Genomic DNA, 24,776 nt, shown 5'->3' with positions numbered 1-24,776 from the left:
ACAGTATCCCTTCTTGCCGCGTTTTCCCTACCTCATTCCTTCGCCTGTTGGACCTGCATCGCGTCGCATAACCAGGGTTTGTCATCAGGGGTTCTTTGAGAACCTTAGCGAGTTATATCCGAGCGGCAACTAGTCATTTCCAGAGTGGAGCAGTTTCTGAAAGATTGGCGTGCTGTTGGTGATTTTGGTACTCGTCGGACCTTGCGTTTCATTCCAACACCCAGAGCGACGGCGAAACTCATCAAAATGGAGTCGAAAGAAAGAACGAGCTTTGGCTCGGCACGCGAACAACATGAAGACAGCGCGTCAAGCGAGTACGAGAAGAGAGGAGTATCTGCTGCCGACATCGACGAAGAGAAAGATGTTGGACATGGCGGAGCTATGCAGTCCCCAACGAAGGAGCTGAATGACGCAACAGCTGAAAGAGGCCGCAGCCAAAGCAGACGTTCGCAAGATGGCAGAAGCCTGAAGACTGTTAGATCCCATCACTCGAGAGCTGGAGGAGACGGCTACACATGCCTCGACGCAGAAGCCAATGCCAAAGGCCCAAGCAACTCCCGACCCGGCCCTGTAACAGAGCAACCGTACCTCGTGACCTGGGATGGTGACGCCGACCCAGAGAATCCACGGAGCATGGGCAAACTACGAAGATGGCTCATCGTGTTGATATGCGCCAGTAGTTCACTATGCGTGTACGTCATCAACTCCATATACGAACCGTTGCACGCGCACAAACTAACGATTGCTAAATGTAGGACATGCACCTCATCGCTATATACGTCGACGTATAGTCAGCTGGAGCCTGAGTTTGGGGCCTCGCGCTTAGTGTGCACGCTTGGTCTATCTATGTTTGTTGCGGGACTCGGCGCAGGACCGATGATTCTAAGTCCACTCTCGGAGGTGCGTACAGCTGCCGGGAATTAACGGCACTTCGCGTACCCGTGATCGACTAACAAGATCCAGTTCTACGGTCGAAGGCCAATCTACATCTGCTCGTTCACATTCTTCCTCATCTGGATGATACCATGCGCCGTGGCACAGAACATCCAGACGATGTTGGTTGCGCGCTTCTTGGACGGCCTAGCTGGCTCAGCCTTCCTCAGTGTTGCTGGAGGGACTGTTGGTGACATGTTCGGGAAACACGTCAGTACATTCGATGCTCACTAGCCGTCTATATCTGACGTAAGTGTAGGAGCTGTCTGCGCCTATGATGGTCTACACAGCCAGCCCGTTTGTTGGGCCAGAGGTTGGCCCTCTGATAGGAGGCTTCATCGTGGAAAATACTACATGGAGATGGTAAGTGCTTATTCCAGGCCCACTATCCCCACCTTGCGACACTGCACCTGCAGCTGCGATGGCGTTGGCCGAGCTGGCAGCATCTACCCCTGATACTCGTATCGAGCGTGCCGTCGATCAGCTCTTGTGGAGAAATCGGCGATTTGTGTTGACACGCAATCAGGTGTTTCTATGTTCTCATCATCTGGTCTGGAGTCCAGGTAAGGTTGTGCTGCACACCATGTGTACCAGAGACTAATGCTAGTCTCGCAGCTTTGCCTAATCGTTCTTTTCGTGCCTGAGACGTACCACCCCGTTTTGCTCCGTCGAAAGGCGATTCGACTGCGAAAAGAAACCGGCAACCCAGAGTGGATAGCGCCCATTGAGAAGATGGACAGATCTATCGCCAAAACCGTGCTGTGGTCATGCATCCGCCCGTTTCAACTTCTTTTCTTCGAGCCTATGGTGGGTCTCCGCGCTTAGTGAGGCCGTGATTGGTGGACTGACTGTTGTGATCTAGTGCTTGAGTCTTTGCATCTTGTCGGCAATCTTGTTGGGTATCCTGTACCTCTTCTTTGGCGCCTTTCCTCTCGTATTCGGCAACAACCATGGCTTCAGCATCTCGCAGGTTGGACTCGCATTCTTGGGTCTGTTGGTCGGCATGCTCGCGGGTGTCTCCACGGACCCTTTCTGGAGAAGAATATACGGCAGGCTCGTGCGGCAACGCGAGGAGCAAGGAGGCGAGCCCGGAGGTTCGGAACCTGAGTTTCGGCTCCCTTCGACTATTGTTGGGGCCTGGGTCGTCCCTGTCGCACTCTTTGGTAAGCCGCTGCATGGCCTCGCCTCGAACAAGCTTCTAATCACACGTATGCAGGGTTTGGGTGGACGACATACTCCTCAGTAAGTTTAGATTTTCACTGGCATGGAAGATTCCATGGCTAACATCCCGGCTTCCGCAGGTTCACTGGATAGGTACGACATCATCGTGCATATTGTCCAGTCGCAATAATAACTGACCATGACACTGCAGTTCCAATTATCTTTTCAGCAGTATTTGGCCTTGGGTAGGTTTTCTTCTTTCAGACGCTTCAGGTGTCGTCGATGAACAGCTCACTGACCGTATTCCGTGACGTAGTGTCATCTGGGTCTATTCAGGGGTCTTTACATTCTTGGTCGAAGCTGTAAGTCCCACCACGCACCGAAGTCGGACCAGGCTCTTGGGTACAGAGATAGTGACCTCGCCGAACAGTACCCTGTCTACGCTGCATCGGCTCTCGCGGCCAACAGCTTCGCGCGGTCGTACTTTGCTGCGGCTTTCCCGTAAGCTAGCACCAACGTTGGGGCAGACTTCATTACTAATTAACGACATAGACTATTTGGTGTTCAGATGTACAACAGTAAGTCCCCAGGACGGCACACCATGATGAAAGAGCGGTCACTGATTTGGAAAAGATCTCGGCTACCAGTGGGCAACTACTCTACTTGCGTTCCTTGCGCTGGCCATGGCACCGTAAGAGACCCAAGAGAATGGTCGTGGGAACCACTAACGTATATTGTTGCAGATTTCCAATCTTGTTCTTTCGATATGGCAAGCGGCTCAGGGGAGGCAGTCGATATGCATCAGCATAGTGGGCATGGAAGCGACGCGAGGGCATGTGGCAGACTTGACTGGAAGAGGACTAATAATAGCGAGTGACACGGCAGTTTGATGCGAAAGAATTTTATTGAATCAAGGAATTTGCGCCCACACGTGAGACCACATGAAGCAGGATGGCCGGGCCCTTGTGCGACGGAACATGAGCGCCACGAGGGCGGCCACGCCAGCTCGAGGGACAACGGATGCACAAGAGACGAAAGCAGCTGCGGATGGTACCGTTGCCGGGGGCGGTGCACCGGCGTGCGAGGAAACGTGGTCGGCAGGCCAGAGACACGGTGAGGGAGACAGTGAGGGCACACAGCGCTCGCGAAGCGTAGCGAGTGATGGTAGTTGGTGATACGAGCGCGCCCATAGGCTGGGGATACGCCAGTGAGAACCAACGCCAAGGCCTCGCATCCCACACTGCATGCATGCCTCATAGCCGAGTTTGAGGCACTTTGGGCATGCCGGCTGCTTGCTTTTTGGGGATGCGCTGTGTGGCATGAGGTGTCGCGGTGGGAATTGCGAGTGACTGGGCAGGGCCTTCTGCAGCAGGGTGCCCAATCTGCAAAGATGGACTGACCGCGATCCACCTATGTATTGACGACGATCATGTGGCAGACGGCAGCCCCAGAGTGGCTGAAGGGCTAGCGACGTCAAATAGTGAAGCAGAAGTGCGTGACTGCGGGCTAGCGGCCGGCCAAGCAAGCGGCTTACCGGTCGACAGGGACCGAGGCAGCTGCGTGGGCTGCACCTTCCAGCAAACCTCGAACAGCCAATTGCGGGGAATCGCATCTGCGCGCATCTTGCAGCGAGCTCCAATATACCGCACACGACCAGCGCCCGACGCCGCGAGCCCACTCTCAACTGCACACAGCGCTGCAAGTGCCCTGGCCGCTCGTCAAGCCCAGCAGCGCCTCCATCGCCTCGACCGCGCGCTCCGTCGCGACTCGTAGCCGGCCTCCCCAGACGATCATCTCCCATCGCCCATCGCCATCGACATCGCTATCGCCCATCGCACCTGCCCCAGCGCTGACCGTGACTGCACGCGCTGTATCACCCCACTGCCCTATCGTGTCGCGCCTTCCGCGCTCGACGCGACGCCGCACCCGTGACTGCCACGCTGCTGCTCTCACCTCCCGCGGGCTCACTGAACGAACCCCGGCACCGCTCGTAGAACCACACTCGACTCCCAGCAGCATGGGCAGCGCGTCTCGGTAGCATCTCGCTATCAAACATGGTTCTGTGTGCTCCTGGAATGCTCCCTCGATTACATGGACCCCGGCCCCGTACCACAATAGCACTGTCCCATACCTGTCCGCCGGATTGAGAGCCCTTCACTCTCTGGGTCCCCTGCATAGCTCGTCATTGGACCTGTCAGAGTGCCACGGCAGCGCCCGTTCAAGCAGCCAGCGCACGCGTGATCGCACTCTAAAACACGCAGCTGGAACGCCTCAAGCCGTGCACCCCAGACACATTGGCTGAACCGTTTTGCTGGGAACACCCCAAGATCACCATTGACGGCTACACGCAGCACTAGGCTCTCTCCCCAGCGCCTCCGTCCACCGCAGCGACCGTCCGTGCTTGGCCGAGTGCCTGCGCCAGTAGAGGGGATATCATGACCACCCCAGACGCCCAAGATGCCTCTCCTTCGCCCGAGTACAGGAGCGACTTGGACGACGACATGGCTGCTGAACAGACTACAGACCGCCAGTCTGGCGATGGTGATTCCAGCCAGAAGCCTACCAATGGAAAGCCCAATGCAAAAGACCCTCTAAGACCGCGGAGGAAGAAGGCGCGGAGAGCGTGCTTTGCCTGCCAGCGAGCCCATCTGACGTGTGGTGAGTATTGATTGTGAGTCATTGCATTCAATGGCGGGACTGACAGCGTCTAGGTGACGAGAGACCATGCAATCGCTGTATCAAGCGCGGTCTCCAAGATCATTGCATGGACGGCGTGCGCAAAAAGGCCAAGTATCTCCACGATGCGCCAGATGGAGCGCTCATGCCTGGTGTGGGCGGTCACTACCCGTATATGAACGGCAACCGCCCAACACCGATACCGAGTCACGACACACAACCAGTCTCGGTCTCTCCGCAGAGCAACATGTACAACCAAGCCCAGGCCGCGGCATTCTACCCGCCCAATTCGATACCAGGACAAATGCCTGTGGCTCAAGACGGTCACGCTTTCAGCAATCAGCAGTCGCCAATATCACCTCCCTTCAACCAGACACACCATGGCCCAGTACAAAACGCACCAAACCCTATGTCTCAAAATCAGCAGGGCCAATTGCAGCAGTTTGGACCTTTATTCGACCCGAGTGACCCCGCACTGTTCAATTTCGACATCTCGAGCCTCAATTTCGGAAACCATTACGGAGCGCTCGAATTTGGTATGCTTGGTCATATGTCATCAGGCGCAGTGGACACACCTCACGATAACGCGATGATGAACATGAACGGAGCTGTGAACATGTACAATGCACAGATGCCCTCAACTTACGCGGACCAGAACAACGCAGCAACCGCTATGGCATACAATGCGAACGGACTCCCAGCAGGCGAGTGGCAAGACGCACATTCGCGGCAAGGGAGCATGCATGTTCATACGCCAAACACCGCTGGCCACGATCACCACAGTCTTCGAAACGACAGCCTCAGTGGTCCTCACGCATTCGTCATCGGCCAAGGGCCTGCTAGCCATACAGCAAGTCCAGCCTCTACCGACGCGTCTACTTTCGAGGGTGACAACCCACTGGCGACTGCAGCGTTCTTCGCCAACACGAATCGAACGCATGCGCAGCGTTCGCCGGCTGTTAGTCGACCACAACACGAAAACAGACCTTCGACCACAGCACTCCAGCCGATACACTCTAATGGCGTGCGCAAGCGACAACGGGACACCAAGAGCATATACCAAGGGGTTACCAAGCCATACGATTACGTCAAGGGCTATCACAGGCTTTATCAGCTGATCGACAAGAACTACTCGAGGCCTTGGGTCGCTAAGGCACAACAGTATCTTCAAAACTACCGACCTGTATTGCTACAAGTGCGGGAAGAGTTGAACAGAGACGACTTGATCCATCAAGAAATGGGTCTCCAGCGTCAGGTTATGACACTGCAAGATCACTTTGCGGAAGTCGGTACACCATTCTTGATCTGTCGTCGCTCAGGCGAGATTGTCGGTATCAACAAGGAGTTCACAATCCTCACGGGCTGGAAAGACCAGGTTCTCCTCGGCCACGAGCCGAATCTCAACGTCAACACGGGCACAAACCGCGACACAAGCGAAAGCGACACGGGCTCAACCCAAAACACCACACCCAACCTCACCGCGCAAGACTCCGAGACCACACCAAGCGTCAACATCATCGAGCTCATGGACCCTAAGTCCGCCCTTGAGTTCCTCCAGCACTTCTCCGAACTGTGCTACCAGGACCCTCACGGCTACGCTTCTCAACGCGTCAACATGCTCAGATACCAGACCAAGGCAGACATGGATCGCATCCAGGAAATGAAGAATGCAAATGCTGGTGCTGATGTTAAGGTCGATCCGCTTGTCAAGGTGGAGGGCGAGAGTGCCATGCAACGGCTCGGCGCGAAGAATGGTATGGTTGATTGTATGATCTGGTGGCATATCAAGCGCGATATGTTTGATATGCCTGTGCTTGTATGTATGAGTGTAAGTTTGATCCTGGTTCTATGTGTGGGCCAAGTGCTAATGATGGTTTAGGTCATGCCTGTTCTCGACAAAGGCCTGCAGTGAGCGGGACAAGTTTGAACAAGAACACTGAGCTACGTTCCTACGACCTGGTCTAAGTAGCTCTTGTTGTATTTCCCAACGACGGATTGCCTGAATACGGATGATGATCTTCGAGCTGACCTACGACCTTGTCATGGCGGCAGTAAAAAAGTGCTTTTACGGTTTGGGTTTGCTAGGAACATTGGCGCATATGCATGGATACCAGAGTCGTCTCACGAGACGTGCGCATCATGGACAGGTAGTGCTTGGTATGCTACTTCTTATTATTTGTTTCAGGTGTTCGAGGGCGTACATTAAGGCGTAAACGGAGTAGACGAGCTGCCACCAAAGGCGCGATACCAATGCTTTCCACGGCTAGAACAACAGTATGATAATAATGCTCCGTTTCATTCATGCCATCCATCGCTATCCACATCGTGACGTCTTCTCTCATCTCCAATAATGTGTCTCACCTCTCCATCCTCACCCCTAGTTTATCATCTGCGCAATCCCCACCCCATCCTTCTGCCCCTCCTGATTCCAGTTCACCTTAACATCATCCCCACCTTTCAACCACTCATCCCTCTTCCAAACCTCATACCCCTCCCTCCCCAAACTCCTCTGCGCAACCCTGATATCCTCCCTAATATCCTCCACCAACGCCTCCTTACTCACATAATCATACTCCGGCCGTATAAACCCCAGTATCATGAGACTAAGCTGCGCGCCATAAAAGTCCTTCTCGAAGCTGTGCAAGATGTGGATTTCGATGCTGCGCTGGCTGTTCTTGTAGTACGGGTTGTAGCCGATGGAGAGAACGGTGGGGTAGATTGTGGAGGGCGTAGGCGTTTCTGAGGAGTATTCGAGGTCGAGGACGGCGTGGGAGGAGGATTGAGAGGGGATGGAGGTGTCGGATGTGGCGCTGGGGACGCTGGTAGAGGAGGTGGAGTGGGCGATTGTGGAGGTGTCGAGCGTGCACCAGCCGTAGTAGATGCCGGATTCGAGGGCGTCGTGGCCGCCTATGCTTAGGCCGGAGAGCGGGATGTTGGCGGTGGGGATGCCTAGCTGGTGACGTTAGTTTGGCGTGACAATTGTGGGAGCTATTGGATCTGTACTTCTTTGCTTCCGCGTCCAAAGCCTTTTACTACGGGGCCTCGGAGCTTTATTGGGAAGGGTGGTTGTGGTGTTTCGGGACCGGCGATGGGGTCGCGGGGTTTGTCTGGTCGGACCATGGTGTTTGTTGTGTTTGTATTTCTCTTGAAGAATGGAATTGGAGTACAAAGGTAGAGAAATGAGTCTTTGGAGGAAATGGTGTTGAGCGTGGTACTTCGAGCACTTTCTGGTCGGGATGATGGAGGTCCGATCGGAACATTGGTGGGGCTCATGTCAGATAGCAAGCGTCACCGTTGCTGGCTTAGTCAGCGTCGTGGTACCTTGCATCGTCACTTCCGATGTATGAGCTAACCACATCTATCTTTTGTTGGGCTTGCGATATGATTTCCAGACGTCTGACTCCATCACCTGTTTGTAAATTTACTGCTCCTTTCTCCGCGTCTTACGTGAAGCCCTGCCGTATACATCCATCGTCGACCACGCGCAATATGGCATCTGCTTCGACGAACCAAGAAGCATCACGTCTTTACGATGATAAGCATGCGTTCATCTACGGTACTGCTTGGAAGAAAGATCAAACAAAGAGGCTAGTCAAGGAAGCTCTAGCCCAGGGCTTTCGTCGCGTCGACACAGCTGCACAACCACGGCATTACCAGGAACCTTTGGTCGGTGAAGCGCTTCGTGAGGCGTTTGCTGAGAGTACACTTGAACGCAAACAGCTATATGTAGGTTCAATGGAGACTGATTGTAGTTGATGCTTATGCGTCACAGTTACAAACAAAGTATACCACGCCTGCCGGCCAAGATCTGAACAACATGCCCTACGATCCTGAGGCGCCGTTGGACACCCAAATACACACATCCGTCGCGTCCTCGCTGAAGAATCTGCGATACAACGACTCAGATAATGTCTCATACGTTGACTGTCTACTTCTGCACTCTCCACTGCCTACCATTGACCAAACACTTCAAGCCTGGAAACTACTAGAGTCTTATGTGCCCGACAAGATCCGCTCCCTCGGCATCTCCAACGTTACTCTTCCCATTCTCCAAGCCATCTTCGAGAACGCCACGATAAAGCCGGCCGTTGTCCAAAACCGTTTCTACCCTCAGACACGCTACGATGGATCGTTACGCGCCTTCTGCCGCGAACACAACATTATGTACCAGTCCTTCTGGACTCTGACCGGAAACCCTTCTCTTATCAGATCCGAGCCGGTCGCTGCGTTGGCTCAAGCTGTTGGTGTCGGACTGCCCGTCGCGCTTTACGCTCTTGTCATGGATCAAGGAGTCGTTGTGTTGAATGGGACTACTTCAAGTGACCATATGCGGGCGGATCTGGAGGGTGTTGAGAAGGTGCGTGACTGGGCGCTGTCGCAACCTGACAAGTTCAAGGCTATTAGCGAGGCCTTCAAGTCACTGCTCGCATCGTAGGAAGTATTGTCACGAATTGGAGCGCACTGTACGTGCAATGTCTGTCATCCAAGAGCAAAGTTATCTCGAGTCGTTACACGTATGTCGCGCAGTACTCGGCCTCGACAAGGCGGTCTGAGCAATTAGATTGACCGCTCTATATGGTGCTCAACAAAAGGCATCCACTCTCCTCCTCCGATTCGCTCTGGAGAGTTGTCGCGGAAGGGACACGTGCCTCAAGCCTTAGTTGCCTAGACGATGCAAACAGCTGCCAGCTCGGTACGCACTGACCCCCCTTGACGACTTTTGTCAAACAAACGGTCGTTGAGCTTTCGTCCACCTTTGCCGCACACCAGAACCTCTGACTACTGACAATTGCCGTGACGAAGGAGATCGGGCCTACTAAACAAGCAGAACAACTCTACTCGACAAGCATAGAAAGTATGCTCAGCCTATCGATTCCACGGCGCAATGCCGATGATGATCCCAGTCATGCATACATTTTCTCCATTGTGGAGAAATTGAAGCGGCTGGTATCATCATGAATTTGAATCTAACGATGTGAACTAGTACCAAAGCTCTAGAAGCAAAGATGGCAGCCACCGAGCCACGCAACGAGACGGAACTTCGAATGTACCCGAAAGGAGTCCACTACCAGTCGTAAGACACAAGTCATCACATCCATAAGGAAGGGAACTAACATACAACAGGTTCTTGAGACTCGTATGTGACGACGCCAGCCCAGGCTGGTGCTCAGAGCTCACCTCGAAGATGGTGCACCAGTTACCTCGGGAACTCCGCGATATCATCTACACGTACATCCTCGAGAGCCGGTGTATCAACCGTCAACATCAGGTGCTCATGGTTAACAACCCCACGGACTGGAATCTTGCAGAGTTCACCAGCAACCCCACGCACCTCGGTATCAGGAGATGTACCATCAAAGGCGTTGAGATTCCACACTTCGCAGTATACGAACACGTCCACGAGACCTACCGAATCGAGTTAGCAGAGACTTTATACCGCACCAAACTGCTTCGGGTGGCAGTGATGCACGAGCTCAAGTCTACACTGAACTACGACGTCCTCATCACTAGTTGCGACCCGAAGGAGCATATACGCCGCATCCAAATCGAGCTTAAGTTCGACTGTGGCACCAAGACTCAAGCTCAATACGCCAAGCAGCTTGAACCCTTGTGGTACCTTCGTCATCTCAAACACCTCAAGGGAATGAAGGTGGGATTCATCGTCCACTTCATATACGATGACGTTCTCCCGCTTCTGGAGGAAGCTACAGCACCATTGGTTCAGCATTTGGCATCAGAAGGTGCGAGAGTGGGTTGGTACAGGAAGGGAAGGGGTAACGATGCGCCAAGCAAAGTTGAACATGGCACCGCATAATGCAGCAAGGAACCTATGATTCACCTTTCCGCGTCAAAGTAAGAAGGAATTGAACACCGTAGAGCCTACATCAGCTTCAGCTCACCTACTTTGCATGTTTTAAATCTTGATGTAGTCTACAAACCTGTGTAGGGCTTTGCCTATATCAGGTATTTCTTAGCATGAATGCGGCACTTGATCGATAGCTAGAAGGCAGCCGGTCGTGTATTTAGACCCCTCCGCCCCACCCCAGCACAACATACACTATCAGACCCAATACTGCATCCCATCCCAGAGCTTTGACTGCGTATCCGCCGTTTACTAAAGATCCCATGACGCTGCCAGGCGTGAGGTCCTTCCTCATCATCGCCGCATTTGCAACCGCAAATCCACCAGACACGGTGATACATTTGACAACATCTGCGTCCCTCAAGCTCATGGCCGAAAAGTGAGGAAGTAACAAAACGGCGCGAGTTACAAGAAGTAGACCGCTAAAGACTGAGTTGGATCGCAGAGCTGGAAGTGCGAGTAGAGCGGCGTTGAGAAGAATGTTCGGGATTTGGAGCGTTGCTATAGGCTTGCGACGTTTGGGCGTTACATCGGGTTGAGGTGCTCCTTTCGCGACTGCAACATCCGGAGATGAAAGATGGAGTTGGATCAGGAACAGCGAAACTGTAAACGAAATGGGTAGGATTTGGCCTAGCAGGATATACGTGCGCACTATTGACGTGTCGTATCTGCGCGTTCTCGCTATATATACGTTAGTTCCCTCTCACGCGTGTGTATTAAACATCACTTGCCCTTTTGCGCCATATAAATATTCCAAAACCACGTCGCCAGAATCGCTGCCTGCGTCCACACCGCGTTCGGCGCATCTTTGACCAGATCCTGCGCGAAATCTTGGAATAAAGTCGACTCCAGCATCCATCTCTTCACCTGATCGGCATTGACATTACTAAAGCTCCGGCTCTTATCTCCGCTCCATTCCAGGTAGTGCGTGATCAGGAACATGAGCATGTTGTAGGATAGCGTCGCGAAACTGATTGAAGCGAGGAACGCGTAGATCTTGATGTGGCGCGCTCGCGCTGCCTTTGCTGCATTGAGTTTCTCATCTTTTGACGAGCTGACGGCATTGAATATGGCCGTGTATTGAGCGTAGAGCGAGTAGCTGATCTTGATAGTCGCGTAGAGTGCTGCGACGATGTAGGAGAGGAAGATGGTGGTGCCGATGTAGCTGTTTGGTGGTGTGGCGTAATACACAAGCGCGTCGTACCCATGGATTTCCATCTTGCGTATTTATGCTGGCGAGATATTATTGTTGTAGGAACAACATCTGAGCGCTTAATGAGCGACGTATATATCATCGTGGCCAGACGCGAGGTTTCAAAAGTGTGCGATGATGCCTGACGTCATGACACAGTTGGTGTCTGAGAAATCGGGCGACGCGACACTTCGGCGTCTTTCTCCTCCGTCAACACACACGCGCGACATCACGAATTGCTGTTGCAGGCGTTCATCTTCGCGCGCTGTCCAGGAATCATTGCTTCAGCTATCTCTCGCGTTGCTTGATAGTCGCGCCGGGCCGCCCCCCGAATCTAGGATGCCTGACTACCTAGTTTAGGTAGCTATAGAAAGAGAATAGAGTGCGCCTTTAACTTAGACTATAGTCTAGTCTTAAGTTAAGCTAAGTCTTTAAGATAGTACTTTAGTATATAGTATAATTATAATAGCTTTAATATTATTTACTAAAGTACTATTTAGTATATTACTATAGTACTATAGTTACTAGTAGAGCTAATAATTTAAAAAAATACTATTAGTTACTAAAAAACGCTAGTAACTTTTAAAAAAACGTTTTTTAGTTATAATAAGTTAAAGTTTTTAAGTATAATAGTATATAAAGCTATATACTACTAATATTCTTTTTTTTTTATATAACTTTAATACTATAATAGTAACTTTTATAATACTAACTTATATAACTATAAAAAAAATTAACTTTAGTATAATTATATTTAAGCTAGTACTTATAAAGTAAAAAGCTAATAATACTTAGCTTAAAATAATAATAATTTTAGCTACTAACTTAGTAACTTTAAAAAAAAGTAAACTTTAGTATTATAACTATAAAATTTAGTACTAAAAAGACGTTTATAGTATATAAAAGAAATACTTTAGTTATTATATAATACTAATAGCTAAAGTTTAAAAGCTAAATTAAAAGATAAAAAAAGATACTAAAATTATAGTAATTATAATACTATATAATAATATCTTTATATTAGTACTTTTATTTTTATAAAATATTAACTATCTTTTTATACTTAAGAACTTAAAAAAAAAAATCTTATTAGCTTTATGTAAGCTATATAGTATTAAATAAAATTAGTAAATTATTATTAAAGATAAATTACGTAACTAGTATAAGTTAAGTAGTATAGCTAAAAGTAGCAAGGTAGTAATAGACTAGCCTCTAGCAAAATTAATAAGGTGTATTAAAATATTCTTAAAGACTTTGTGTAGTGCTAGGTAGCCATAGAGGCTACAACGCAGCACAAACTAACAACTCAACGACGTTACGCGGCATGTAGCCATCAGAGTGTGGGATGTGACTCATTCTGCAAGCTTTGAAAATCTCGAATGGTCGAATAAAACAAGTCCTAACTGTAAGGTACTTACCAGAAGAGAAGGGCTCGTCAATGGGAACAGCTTCAAACGTGTTACGGGGCACTCAACACCATGATCCGGACCCTTTTGATGGTACGACCCCCGCAGTTTGTGACTCATGAGCTCGAAGTTTGGCACGACCATTGGGGGCCTATCATACCCCAGCGGTAGGAACTTCCCCACCCAAGGTTGTAACAGGCAGCAGCCGGCCGGTCAAGTATATCAGGAGTGTGCGCGCTGTTTCTTGAGAGACCACAACAACTTTACCTTTCAACTCATCAAACCTCGAACAAGAACAGCAACGATGCGCCACGTGTGCGGTTGTTACATCTCCCATCCCGGAACGCGGGAGCGAACGTACCTCCCCCAAATTAAGGTTGACGCCCACACGACGATCATCTCCACGGCCGCCCGCACTACCTTGACGCAGACATTCGTGAACCGGTCTAACGAGTCATTGGATGAGATCCGATATGCCTTTCCGTTGTTCGATGGCGTCAGCGTTGTCGAGTTCTTCTGCCAAATCGGCGAGCGTACTATCTACGGCTTAGTTAAGGAGAAGAACGAAGCCAAGAAGACCTACGAAAAGGCCAAAGAGAGAGGCGAAGCCGCAGCGCTGCTCGAACGACTAGATGAGGCGGCGGATGTATTCTCAACTGCTATCAGCAACATTCCCGGAGGCGCATCTGTGCATGTGTCCATCAAATACATCCAAGAGCTGAAGCACGATGCTGAAGTCGATGGAATTCGTCTTACCATACCTGCATCCATCTCGCCCCGTTACGGATCCTATCCCGGAAAGCTCCAAGAGACATCGGCCGAGATTGACTCGAAGGGCATCTCCATCTTCGTGGATGTCAAGATGGCAGCAAATATTCCTATCAAGAAGGTCATTTCGCCATCACATCCCATCGAAGTAACACTTGGGTCGCTCTCAACAAGTACTATAGATGAGGACGCCTTGCTCTCGCAAGGCTCAGCAACGCTTTCACTAGGTACCACAGGCCTAGACAAGGACTTCGTGTTACAGGTGGTTGCAAAAGACGTCGGCGTACCTCAGGCGATTCTGGAGACCCATCCAACGCTCCCCAATCAGCGAGCATTGATGACCACACTAGTACCGAAGTTCAATCTCAAGTCGCAAAAGCCCGAGATCATCTTCATTGCGGATCGATCGGGTAGCATGGGCGGTCAGATCCCCACGCTGGTGTCGGCACTCAAGGTCTTCTTGAAATCGATCCCTATCGGCTGCATGTTCAACATCTGTTCGTTCGGTAGCAGTCACTCCTTTCTTTGGGAACAGAGTCAGATGTATGGCCAAGATACACTGGAGGAGGCCATTCGACATGTAGAAGCGTTCGGGGCCAATTTTGGCGGGACCGAGACACTCACAGCGGTCAAGGCCTGTTTCGAAGCTCGCAACACCGAACTTCCTACCGAGCTCATGCTACTTACCGATGGCGATATTTGGGCTCAAGATCAGCTGTTCGACTACGTCTCCAAGAACACGAAGAATGGCAAAGTTCGTGTCTTCCCCATCGGTATAGGTGGAGGTGTGTCTAGTGCGCTCATTGAAGGCGTTGCGAGGGCCGGAAGAGGCTTCGCTCAGATGGTTACAAACAACGAAAAGCTTGATAGCAAGATTGTTCGCATGCTGAAGGGTGCACTCACCCCTCATATCCAGGACTACCGTCTCGAAGTCAAATACGAAGATGACAGCGTCGAGTCTATTGCCGACAATCTTCGTATTAACCTTCACCTGGACAACGATGACGACGAAAAGCGAACGAAAGCCCCAGACGTCGACGCCGACGCGAAGCCCATCTCGCTCTATAACCCGGACGTAGTGGAAGAGCATCCAAAGGACGGCGAGTCAAAGGACATCTTCGCTGGTCTACCGGAGCTAAAGCGCCCAACGCTTCTGCAGACACCCCACGAGATACCAGCGCTCTTCCCATTCAACCGTACCTGTGTCTATCTTCTCATGTCTCCAGAGTCATCACATTTGCAACCAAAGAGTGTTGTTCTCAAGGGCACCTCACCCCAAGGCCCGTTGGAGCTAGAAATTCCAGTAGAAGTACGCAAAGAGGCCGACGAGATGATTCACCAGCTTGCTGCCCGCAAAGCGACACAGGAGCTCGAAGAGGGCCATGGATGGCTATCCGAGGCTACCGTTGGCGATACTGACGTCCTGTTCCAGAAGAAATATAGCTCGCAGTATCTGTTGCTTCAGCGACATGAGGCTGTCCGTCTTGGAGTCGAGTTCCAGGTCGGCGGCAAGTACTGTTCCTTCGTAGCTGTAGAGTCTAACGAGACCGAAATCGCCGAGAAACGCCAAAAAGCTCTGGAATCGACAATCAACCGGAGTGATCTAGCGGATGACGATGACTGGGAGGTCCTGGAGCATGGCCAAGCATCCAGATCACCGGTTACCACTTCGTATGGTGGCGATACACGATTTGGCAGTGGACCTGCATCCGCGTCGGCGAGGTCTGGGTCCTTCGCTACGTTCCGTGGAGGCTACGGCGGCGGTCCCTTTGGCCGTACTGGCGGCGGGCGAGGCGGGCGAGGCGGCGGAGGCGGACAAGGCGGGCACTTCCGAGCTAGAAAGATACCTGCTGGCACTACACTAATGGATGACGCCGGCTCAGACGAAGACATGGGCTTTGGATGTTTCGAGAAAGCCAGTGCAGCACCCATGGCCCATCCTGGCCAACCGTCAGCGCTGCGCACGTCATCTTCCGCGCAAGTATTAGAATCAAGGGGTCGGTTTGGTTCGTCGAAACGGTCGAGTCGCTCGGCCATGGGTCCCTCCTTCTCTCCGCCACAAAGGCAGAAAGTACAGGAAGAGACCGGCACCCTCCTCCAGCGCCTTATCGCACGACAGTCCTTTCAAGGGTCATGGGGAGCCATCGATAAGCTTCCGTTGGATGAGATGAAGCTCGACCGCGACGCCGCTAGCTTATCTAACGCTCAGCTCAACGAGCAGAACTCCGAGCAGCTTCTGGCTACTGCGATCGTAGTCTTGTTTCTGGAGAAGAAGATGCAGGATGAGGAGGACACTTGGGAATTAGTTGTTGAAAAGGCGCGCGCTTGGCTTGGAAGCCAAGTGGCGGAGGAGGTGCTCGCCCGGGTATGGCAGCTGGCTGAGGGTGTTGTTGCGAAGACTTCAACAACACCTCAGAGCATACACAAACGTTGGGTTGACTAAATCGTGAGATCTTATCGTTATGTAGGCTGCAGGCCTGTTTAGTTTCATGGTATACAAAGTAAATCCTTTAAGGCAACGTGCTATCGCTCTGGCTGTCAGCACTGTAGCTAAGCTTACAATAGAAGCATGCCCCATCGAATTCATTCCATCTGATTCGCTACTACACTTAATTTATCGATGTTTCCTCTCGCTCTTTGTGAACCATCAACGTAGAGCTAGACATGATGTCTCGTGACCCATCCTCTGTATACGCCTCATAGCGTCTTCGCAGCTTTGCATTCCATTCTTCCACCAATATGTTGGCCCATCTTTCTGGTGTTAGGGGCACCGCGAGCGCGATGAGATACATGCCAATGCGCGCGAAGTAGTTGTCACGTAGTTCTCGATAAGTCGCTGCGCAGTGCTCCATGTTCAGTGCGAGAACGATGAGAGGAATGGAAACGCTGAGAGATATGCCGACTGTGAGAACGCATTAGCGATAGGGGCCTTAAAAGCAATGCCGACGGGGAAGGGTCACTTACATAACAAGCCAGTAACAATGCCAAGCGGCCAGTTGGTCTCTCCAGTGATATTATCCTTGGGGAAAGCGGCAATGCCGATTGCAAAAAAGGATGACATGAAGGACAAAGGAAGAAACACTATGGTCACGATCGTGAATACCAAGATCGTCTGCAGATCGTAAGCTGGGCGGAACGAGACAACATGGGGCTTTCCTACATTTCCTTGTTTACTTGCTGCAACTGTGGTTTCACGAGCTTCTCTTGCTTCCCAGGCATTTGCAGCCTTTTGTTTGAGATCCATCAAAGTATTGATCTGTTGTGATTTAGCCCTGTTCCGCCCTTTGCAACGTCCGCCATACCTTCTCCTGTATGGTGCGACTGTGACCTTCAAGCTTCTTGAAGTCATCTATGTCGGCTTTGATGAGAACCTCTGCAGCTGACGAGCCTAGGAATGTGAACCCTTCCGCCTTCCGTCGCTGCTTGATGACCGTCCGTTGTATGTCTAGTACCGAAAGAATGATGTTGATCTCATCGAGGATATCCTTTATCTCAACTAGGAGCTTCACCTCCTCGCGAATATCCAGAAGATCGACGAGGAGTTTATTCTTTTTCTCTTCGTAGTACTTGTTGGTCGCTTTGAGCTGCATAAGATGTGTAGATCCGCGTTGGAAGGCTCGAAAAAGCCGACTCTCATTGTCGTCCTTCAAAAGTCAGCCATAGTGAGCAGAGCATTACTTTCAAAACTTACTATCGTTCCAACACTCTCTTCGAACATCTGGAAGAAGCGGAGTGGCTCCGCATCTAGTAGTCGATCAAAAACACTGCAGCAGGTCTCCAATATGCGTGAAGTAAGGTCTTCCGGTCTACGGATGGGGTGTCGTTTGCGGTGCGTCGGATCCAGGACTAGTAGTCTAAGATCGTCCATAACGCGGTGCGCATGCTGGCCCGTCCCTGTTCTGCTTGGGAAGCAAGATATGACGTAGTGATCCTGGGGTTCTTCCTCCGGATAGCTTCCATTGTTCATGCCCATCTGCTCGCGGCTTGTTCGAATCTCAGACGCCTTGTCTTGAGCTTTGAATGGGGACGCTTTCTGATGAGTGGACCAAAGCCAGAGTTGATCCACCATAAGAATGTTGTGCCGAGCCTCGGCTTTCGTGTTTTCTGCCCATCGAGACACTACCTGGTCCATGTCGCGCTCTTTGGTGTTGTCAAGCATATGGTAGTAGTACTGGTCCAACGTCCTGCACCATCAGCAGACAGACTCAAGAAAATGAGTAGCAACTTACCGTCGGATATGCAGAGCTGGAGGATCATGTAGGTATGCGGTGACCAATGCCTTTTCTTCTTCTTCCAAATCATCAGGATCGTCCGCGTTATAGGTGTCTGAAAAGTCGGAGTCACAATCGTCGGAGGATGGTTTTAAGGGCAGACTGTGTCTGACAGGTACTTGTAGAAGCTCGGGTTCTTTTGACGATAGTTTGTGCGACATATTGCGTAAGGCCTCCATTGTCACTGATCCCGGTATGTTCGCATCGGTGGCGTTTTGCAGCAAGTGCTCTTGGTCGACCTCTTGAACATATTCTGTCCGTCTTTCGTGTCGCATGTTGGCTTCATAGCTCAAGAAAGGTATCTAAGCACGTCAACACCATTCATCGAAAAGCTATGATGCAAAGCATACAAAGATCGAATGATGGTCACTCGTTCCGATATGAGGTGTTATGGCTCGCTGTTTCATTCAGTAAACGTGGGAACAGCTACACACGTAACGCACGTTGCGCAAAGATCCTGTAACAGATCTCCTCGTTTCCTGCCATATTGCAGGATGTAGGCCTAGCTTCGAGAAAAGATCCTAACCTGGGTCAGCGCAAGTAGTCAGGATTGGCACGCTACACACCTCGACCCAAACCATCTGTGATATGTCAGCGATATGCAGGAGGATTTCAGATGGGCTGTGAACCTACGTTGTTTTCTGGAACATGCACCCAAGTACAGACTGGTACTTTCGTGGCAACCTCTTTGGGCCTCACCTGCCCGAGGATATCTTTCAAAGAGGTGCTTCCGTACAAGAGCGCTTCGACAGAGATGTTCATACTCCAATGCTTGTCGCTAGATTTTGATACATACACTTCCGTGACTGTAACTTGATAATTCTTGCAGGCTAATTTGCCCTCTTTCGAAGTGGGTGATCGACCGTTACCAATCCTCTGGGCACTGGGACGATGATCTGGTCCTTTCACCACGCGACTGCGCAACATTTTCGCTATGTGCCTACGAGATTTATGTCTCTCGGCAAATGCTTTTGGCGTTCGCTTGTGTGTGTTTTCCACTGCAATGTCTGCCTCATGATGCAACAAGGCTCTGATGATCGTCTCGTTTCCGTTGCGGACTGCGTGATGAAGTGGCGTATTTAGCTGGCTATCACGCACGTTGACATCCAGCCCGTCGACATTGAGAAGGCTGTGAACAAGCTTTTCGTGATTGAGTCGTACGGCGATCTGAAGTGGCGTTTGGTGCCTATATGATATGATCAGTCATTACTCAAAGTTCACCTCATGAAGTGCACCTGGAACACTAATATGTCCCAGAGAACATATCTTGTAGCACGGTACAAGATCGCACTACTTCGACTTGAAACTTTTAGAAGCTAAGAAAGACTTGCGTACTTACAGCCTGTCACGTAGATTGGGGCTGACACCTTCTTTGAGCAGGGCGTCTACCTCCCTTGGGTTGTTATCGATAGATGCTCGCAGAAGACCAAACAATCGGACTTTGGCCTTCATTAGCATCATCAATCGCATGAAGTCCACGTCGTCAGAAGCGGCGAATTTCAGCACGTTTGCAGCATCCTGGGAGAATATCAAGGTACGGGTCGAAATGCCTAAGAGGTCGCTAATTGAGCCCTGGCTAGTCCCTTGATCATCTCCTCGGGCGTGAATTTGTGTTATTGGAAACCCGATCGCAATGTTCTTGATGCTCGATGGGCTCTGATTCCCACGTGGGTGACCTCTAGACGCGTCTTGTTGCCCTTGTCGTGAAGAGACTAAGCTGGTCTTAGCCTTCTCGCGCATCTGCCTCAAGGAAGAACTGCTGAGGAGTTCATTGAGAACCTTTCCGCTGGCCTTCACTCTATGGATCTTAGCAAACGATTGAGTACATTTTTCAGGATTAGAAAGTGAACAAGAGAAGAGAAACACCCCCGCGGTGTGGGCTAAGACATTCGAGGCCAAAGCATGACCAGATGAAAGTGATGCAAGCGCGTGCAGTATGATCAAGCAGCCGAATGAGTGACCAAGAAACACAATTGGTGCTTGACGATGTTCTCGCAGTTGACGTAGACGCTCATGGAGTTGCTGCGCTGCAGCCTCGAAATCAGGTACGGTAGAGAGCATCGAAGACAAGTCAAAGCCGACAGTGATAACCCGGCTGCCTGGTACCCGTTTTCGCAACATGTTCTCATCCTGTACCCAGCTCACGGGTCGAGGCTTGACACTCTCAAAAGGGACGCGGTTTTGGGTGTTCGTGAAAATGGTCGGCAAAACCTGATGATGCATTCTTCCAATATCTGTTCTAGCACGGCGGATCGGCTGCGTTGGGGCGTTACTAGGGCTTCCCACGTGAGGTTGAGCTTGATGTCGGAAAGCGTCTAGGTCAAGATCAGGATCTGTAGATGTGTCGCACAAGCCAGAGTTGTATAAATAGACTACCACAATATCGACGAGGTGCCCGGTCTCTGGCCAAGGCGAACATCGTGAACGCGTCTTCCATCCATCTTTCAGGCCCGCGTCGATGCGACTCCATGGCTGTGGTGTTGGGTGGATCTTTGGCTTCGCGAACGCGTTCAAATTTGGCTCCCTGGTGAGGTCTTGTACGGAGACATTACTAAAGCTATGTCGCCGTAGACGGATAGCGGGCCTCAGTGTATTCTCGAGATTATTCACCGGCGCGAAACGTGCCTCCTGCCCTAATGGAAGTGCTTTCTTCAACGATGGTTTCTCGTTGAGCCCTGCAGACGCGTCGGATTCATCTGGCTGATGAACAACGATTTGGGGCACCGTATGGTCCGTCAGCAGCTCATCGCCAACGTCAAGTTCCAGTTTGTCGTCCTCGTCTCTTGAAGAGGCGCCGCAGGTGGAGTCTAGCTCTTCCGGGCGAAAGAAATCGACCTGAGAGATTGGGTTGGCTTTGTATCTCTCTTCCCAATCTTCAAGAACCTTCCTCGCAGCATCCCCCCTCCCCGGGCTAGTTCCATATTGGCGACGGCCATCGTAGACCAAAGGTTCAAGATCGATGCGTGGTCTTCCCGGCGTGTTGAGCTCATCGTGCGATGTGACAATGATGTCAGGGAATTCGCTAATTTCATCTAATCCCCGGCTTGCTAGAGTCTCGTTAGCCCCGTTACAATTTGGGATGGATGCAAGCTGCTAGGTAATATCGCGCTATCTGAGCAACCCTTACCTGGATTGTACTCCATGCTGACAGACATGTAGAGTGTACATAGCTCGAGTCGTTGGAACGCGAAGCATTCTGCTAATACTCCCCGCGCCGTGCCGCTGCATGGAGAACAATTGGGGGCTGTTTTGCTGTTGCGTTACTGGACGACTGACGCCACAGTCAAGCAGGATAGAGTGCGATCGGCGATCGGCGGGGCAAATCAGGATGGTTATGAAGATGGCGGAGGGAAAGGAAAATCTCGCAGGATGAGACAGATGCACATGATGTGGAATTAGAGATGATCTGGGCCTCAAGGTACTCAGTGTTGAAGCCAAAGGGTGTCGAGGTGAGATGCGCTCGCCGGGCGGTTCCGACATCGGAACTCTTCATTCCGACGCTTCGGGCCGCACCTTTGGTTGCAGAAGCGCCACCTCATCGTCACCACCATCGCAATTTACGAATACAACAACGACGATCGACTGCCGAAACTACATCAGGTACCCTCCTGGAAAGCTTTCCGGACAAGGCACCATCTGCACCTACTACAAAACCCCAATATTATACATACGCTCTACCTTTCCCTCTGTAATAATACATGTTACACACGCTCTAAACGCTTTATCTATAATATAAATATTTATATGTTCTATTATTTATTATCTATCTAATATTATATTCTTAGTACTATTTTTTAAGCTTTATATATTTATCTATATTAGTACTTATATATTATATAAAGTAAGTATATAGTTTATTCTTATCTATTATTTAATATTACTAAAAAAAAATACTTAATATATAAAAGCTAACTTCTTTAAAGTAAACTAGTATATAAAAAGTATTATTCTTATTAGTAGCTTATATACTATTACTTACTTATTTTAAATAAAGGCTTAAGCTACTAGTATAAGTTCTAAAACGTTAGTAAGACTTATATAAGATATAGTAAGTACTTACTTTATTAAGTATTTATATAGTAAGTATATATTTTTAAGTTATATAAAAGCTTTATATTTAGTCTTTAGTAAAAGTAATACTAAAAAGCTTATAAAATAGCTAATTACTTAAAAGTAGTATTTTTAGCTAAAAAAGTAGTAGTAATAATATTAAAAAAAATAGTAAAAGTAATTATAGCTATAATTAAGTTATTTAAGTTTTAAATAAAAAAAGTAATAAACTAAAAAGTAAAGTATACTATTTTATATATTATATATAAAAGAGAAAGTAAAGTTATAAAAATAAAGCTTTTATACTTTTTTTTAACTTATATATATATAAAAATTTTAAACTCTAGTTCTATTTTATTCTATCTTATAGTACTATAATAACTTATTAATAATAAGCTACTTATAACTCTTATAATATATATAAGATACATAATAACTAAATCTGTCTATTAAATATAAAAGGGATGCGAAAGAGGTTTCTCTCCGCGAAGTGGTAAAAGATGTGCTTAATCGGGTGTGGCAGCTGGCTGAGTAGACTGTCGCGAAGAATTGAGAGTAGACAACTAAATCGCCTCATGGCTCATAGTGCTGTTGTTTATCTTGCTATTCTATACTCTTTGCTTTGTAGCCTTCCTAGGCCCTCGACCCTAACTCAGGATGATCCAGCTGCTTGTCCGCCAGTCTGACGTAGCCGCCAATGATACTCCTATCATTACATCTTCCTCTCCTTGACACTCATCCCAACGCCCTTCATCGTGCACTGGAACCAACCGCCAATATCCGGCTCTCCTGTCACCTCAAAATCGCATTCCATAACCAAACGAGCCAATGTCTTGACAACGAAGAACCTCGCGAGATGCTGTCCAGGGCAGCTTCTACCTCCACCCCCGAATCCCATCCACATACTGTCCATTCTGCCAATCTCCTTCATCTTGTCCTCACTACCACCAGAAAGCCATCTATCGGGGTCAAACTCATTTGGATCTGCGAAGACCTCCGGGTCAAAGTGTGAAGCCCAGAGGTTAGTCCCGACCGTAGTCCCGGGTGAAAGGTAGGTATCGCATAGTGTAGCCCCGGAAGCGGGCACGAGGCGAGGGATGTACCATCCGAGCGTAGGCCAGATCCTCATGCTTTCTTTCACAACGGCAAGGAACAGCGGTACCTTCTGGATCATCTCCGAGTATTTGGTATCCTTTGTAACGCCCTGACTTTCCATATCTTTGCGTAAACGGGTGAGAATGGCTGGCGATTGATACGTATGGTAAATGACCGAAGACAGAGTGAACATGAGCGTATCGTGTCCGGCGCCGAAGTTGGTAAGAGCTATCGAGAGAACCCACGGAGGAGGGAAACGCGCCTCTTTGTCATGATGCAGACGCATCAAGGTAGCCATCATATCCGTTTCTTCAATGCCGTCTCCCTGTTGCTCCAATGGCTTAACATCTGTCCCTTGATCGTGAAAGAGACCTGGTCGGTCCCCAGGAAACTTGACGCCCCTCGTACTGTCCAGTGCTTTCAATCTCTGCATGATGGTCGGAGCAGAGAAGCTGAAGACGGGCCAAACCTTCGGTAGTCGAACACCTAGCAGTAGGGACGCGGGCAGAACGAGCAACATGCCGACTTTCGGTATCGCATGCATCAGCTTTACGAAGCCTGGGAAGATGCCAATCACAGTGAAGCATTGCCATAACGCATCGCTGGCATCTCCGTTCCCTTCGTCACTGCCTTTCTCCGTGTATCCTGGTCTCTTGCCAAGAGTGAACTGGCTCATAGACTCCAAGGCGAATATATGGGTCCATTCCGCAAGATCTACCTCTTTCCCTCCGAACTCTTTCAGCCTGCCAACGAACTGATTGATGTAGGCATCAAGTAACCCCTCATGCTTTTCCAACCCCGCAATGCTATAGGCAGGTCCGATGGCTCTTCTTTGCCTGCGATACTTCTCCATGTTCGTTTCCGTCAGCAGATCGAGAACGTCCTCAGCAGGTTTCCGGCCTTTGTCAGGTGCGCCAGCTATGCGGTACCAATCCCCTTTCGTGAACGACGTCGCTGCTCCATAAACGGTTTTGATGGCGTCTTCGTCACACACTAGGACTTGGTCGGGTGCTATGCGCACAATAGGCCCGTATCGCGCGTGTAGTTTGGGGAAGTGGACGTGCGATTGTCCTTTTCGGACGTGCCATGCGAGCCATAGTTTACTGAAGCGTGCAAAGAAGGGACCAGGAATGTCGCGTAAAGGGTGGAAGAGGACCCTGTAAGTTGTTATGGAGATGAGGTAAGCTGCTAACGTGGAGAGTGCCAAAGTCGTGGCGGAAAACATCTTTACGTTCTATGAGTCCGTAATTGGGCACGATACTCGTCAGGAAGCCGCGACGCTATATAGAGCTTGATAAGCATCGACGCAAGCTTCAGGACACCCACGAGATCCCTGTTGATAGACGAAACTCTTCCCCAAT

At 50.0% G+C, this 24,776-nt stretch overlaps 8 protein-coding genes across 8 annotated transcripts; 4 read left to right on the top strand and 4 right to left on the bottom strand.

Annotated features, from left to right (window-relative positions):
- Positions 1 to 246: 246 nt before the first annotated feature.
- J4E88_003825 (uncharacterized protein) lies at positions 247 to 2,789 on the top strand (the record flags this gene model as incomplete). The annotated part of the gene is made up of 14 exons (XM_049397473.1): positions 247 to 692; positions 756 to 900; positions 964 to 1,143; positions 1,193 to 1,296; positions 1,460 to 1,496; positions 1,549 to 1,740; positions 1,796 to 2,096; positions 2,150 to 2,175; positions 2,235 to 2,247; positions 2,306 to 2,339; positions 2,411 to 2,456; positions 2,525 to 2,595; positions 2,647 to 2,672; positions 2,728 to 2,789. 14 exons carry the CDS (start codon positions 247 to 249, stop codon positions 2,787 to 2,789), a joined length of 1,683 nt encoding a protein of 560 aa, XP_049256861.1.
- Positions 2,790 to 4,529: 1,740 nt separating this feature from the next.
- On the top strand, positions 4,530 to 6,682 carry J4E88_003824 (uncharacterized protein; the record flags this gene model as incomplete). Its single annotated transcript, XM_049397472.1, has 3 exons — positions 4,530 to 4,752; positions 4,806 to 6,598; positions 6,650 to 6,682. The coding sequence occupies 3 exons, from the start codon at positions 4,530 to 4,532 to the stop codon at positions 6,680 to 6,682; spliced, it is 2,049 nt and encodes a 682-aa protein (XP_049256860.1).
- A 465-nt stretch (positions 6,683 to 7,147) lies between these two features.
- On the bottom strand, positions 7,148 to 7,890 carry J4E88_003823 (uncharacterized protein; the record flags this gene model as incomplete). Its single annotated transcript, XM_049397471.1, has 2 exons — positions 7,148 to 7,723; positions 7,774 to 7,890. 2 exons carry the CDS (start codon positions 7,888 to 7,890, stop codon positions 7,148 to 7,150), a joined length of 693 nt encoding a protein of 230 aa, XP_049256859.1.
- A 369-nt stretch (positions 7,891 to 8,259) lies between these two features.
- On the top strand, positions 8,260 to 10,585 carry J4E88_003822 (uncharacterized protein; the record flags this gene model as incomplete). Its single annotated transcript, XM_049397470.1, has 4 exons — positions 8,260 to 8,496; positions 8,543 to 9,201; positions 9,755 to 9,844; positions 9,895 to 10,585. 4 exons carry the CDS (start codon positions 8,260 to 8,262, stop codon positions 10,583 to 10,585), a joined length of 1,677 nt encoding a protein of 558 aa, XP_049256858.1.
- Positions 10,586 to 11,356: 771 nt separating this feature from the next.
- On the bottom strand, positions 11,357 to 11,851 carry J4E88_003821 (uncharacterized protein; the record flags this gene model as incomplete). Its single annotated transcript, XM_049397469.1, has 1 exon — positions 11,357 to 11,851. One exon carries the CDS (start codon positions 11,849 to 11,851, stop codon positions 11,357 to 11,359), a length of 495 nt encoding a protein of 164 aa, XP_049256857.1.
- A 1,684-nt stretch (positions 11,852 to 13,535) lies between these two features.
- On the top strand, positions 13,536 to 16,442 carry J4E88_003820 (uncharacterized protein; the record flags this gene model as incomplete). The annotated part of the gene is made up of 1 exon (XM_049397468.1): positions 13,536 to 16,442. The coding sequence occupies one exon, from the start codon at positions 13,536 to 13,538 to the stop codon at positions 16,440 to 16,442; it is 2,907 nt and encodes a 968-aa protein (XP_049256856.1).
- An 823-nt stretch (positions 16,443 to 17,265) lies between these two features.
- Positions 17,266 to 18,545, bottom strand: J4E88_003819 (uncharacterized protein; the record flags this gene model as incomplete). Its single annotated transcript, XM_049397467.1, has 3 exons — positions 17,266 to 17,583; positions 17,691 to 18,183; positions 18,229 to 18,545. 3 exons carry the CDS (start codon positions 18,543 to 18,545, stop codon positions 17,266 to 17,268), a joined length of 1,128 nt encoding a protein of 375 aa, XP_049256855.1.
- Positions 18,546 to 23,032: 4,487 nt separating this feature from the next.
- J4E88_003818 (uncharacterized protein) lies at positions 23,033 to 24,640 on the bottom strand (the record flags this gene model as incomplete). The annotated part of the gene is made up of 1 exon (XM_049397466.1): positions 23,033 to 24,640. The coding sequence occupies one exon, from the start codon at positions 24,638 to 24,640 to the stop codon at positions 23,033 to 23,035; it is 1,608 nt and encodes a 535-aa protein (XP_049256854.1).
- Between the last annotated feature and the right edge of the window lie 136 nt (positions 24,641 to 24,776).

Source organism: Alternaria novae-zelandiae (assembly GCF_023758075.1).
Source record: "Alternaria novae-zelandiae strain BMP 2774 chromosome Unknown scaffold_6, whole genome shotgun sequence".
Classification (NCBI taxonomy): Eukaryota; Fungi; Ascomycota; class Dothideomycetes; order Pleosporales; family Pleosporaceae; genus Alternaria; species Alternaria novae-zelandiae.
This window is presented reverse-complemented; position numbering and strand designations above follow the sequence as displayed.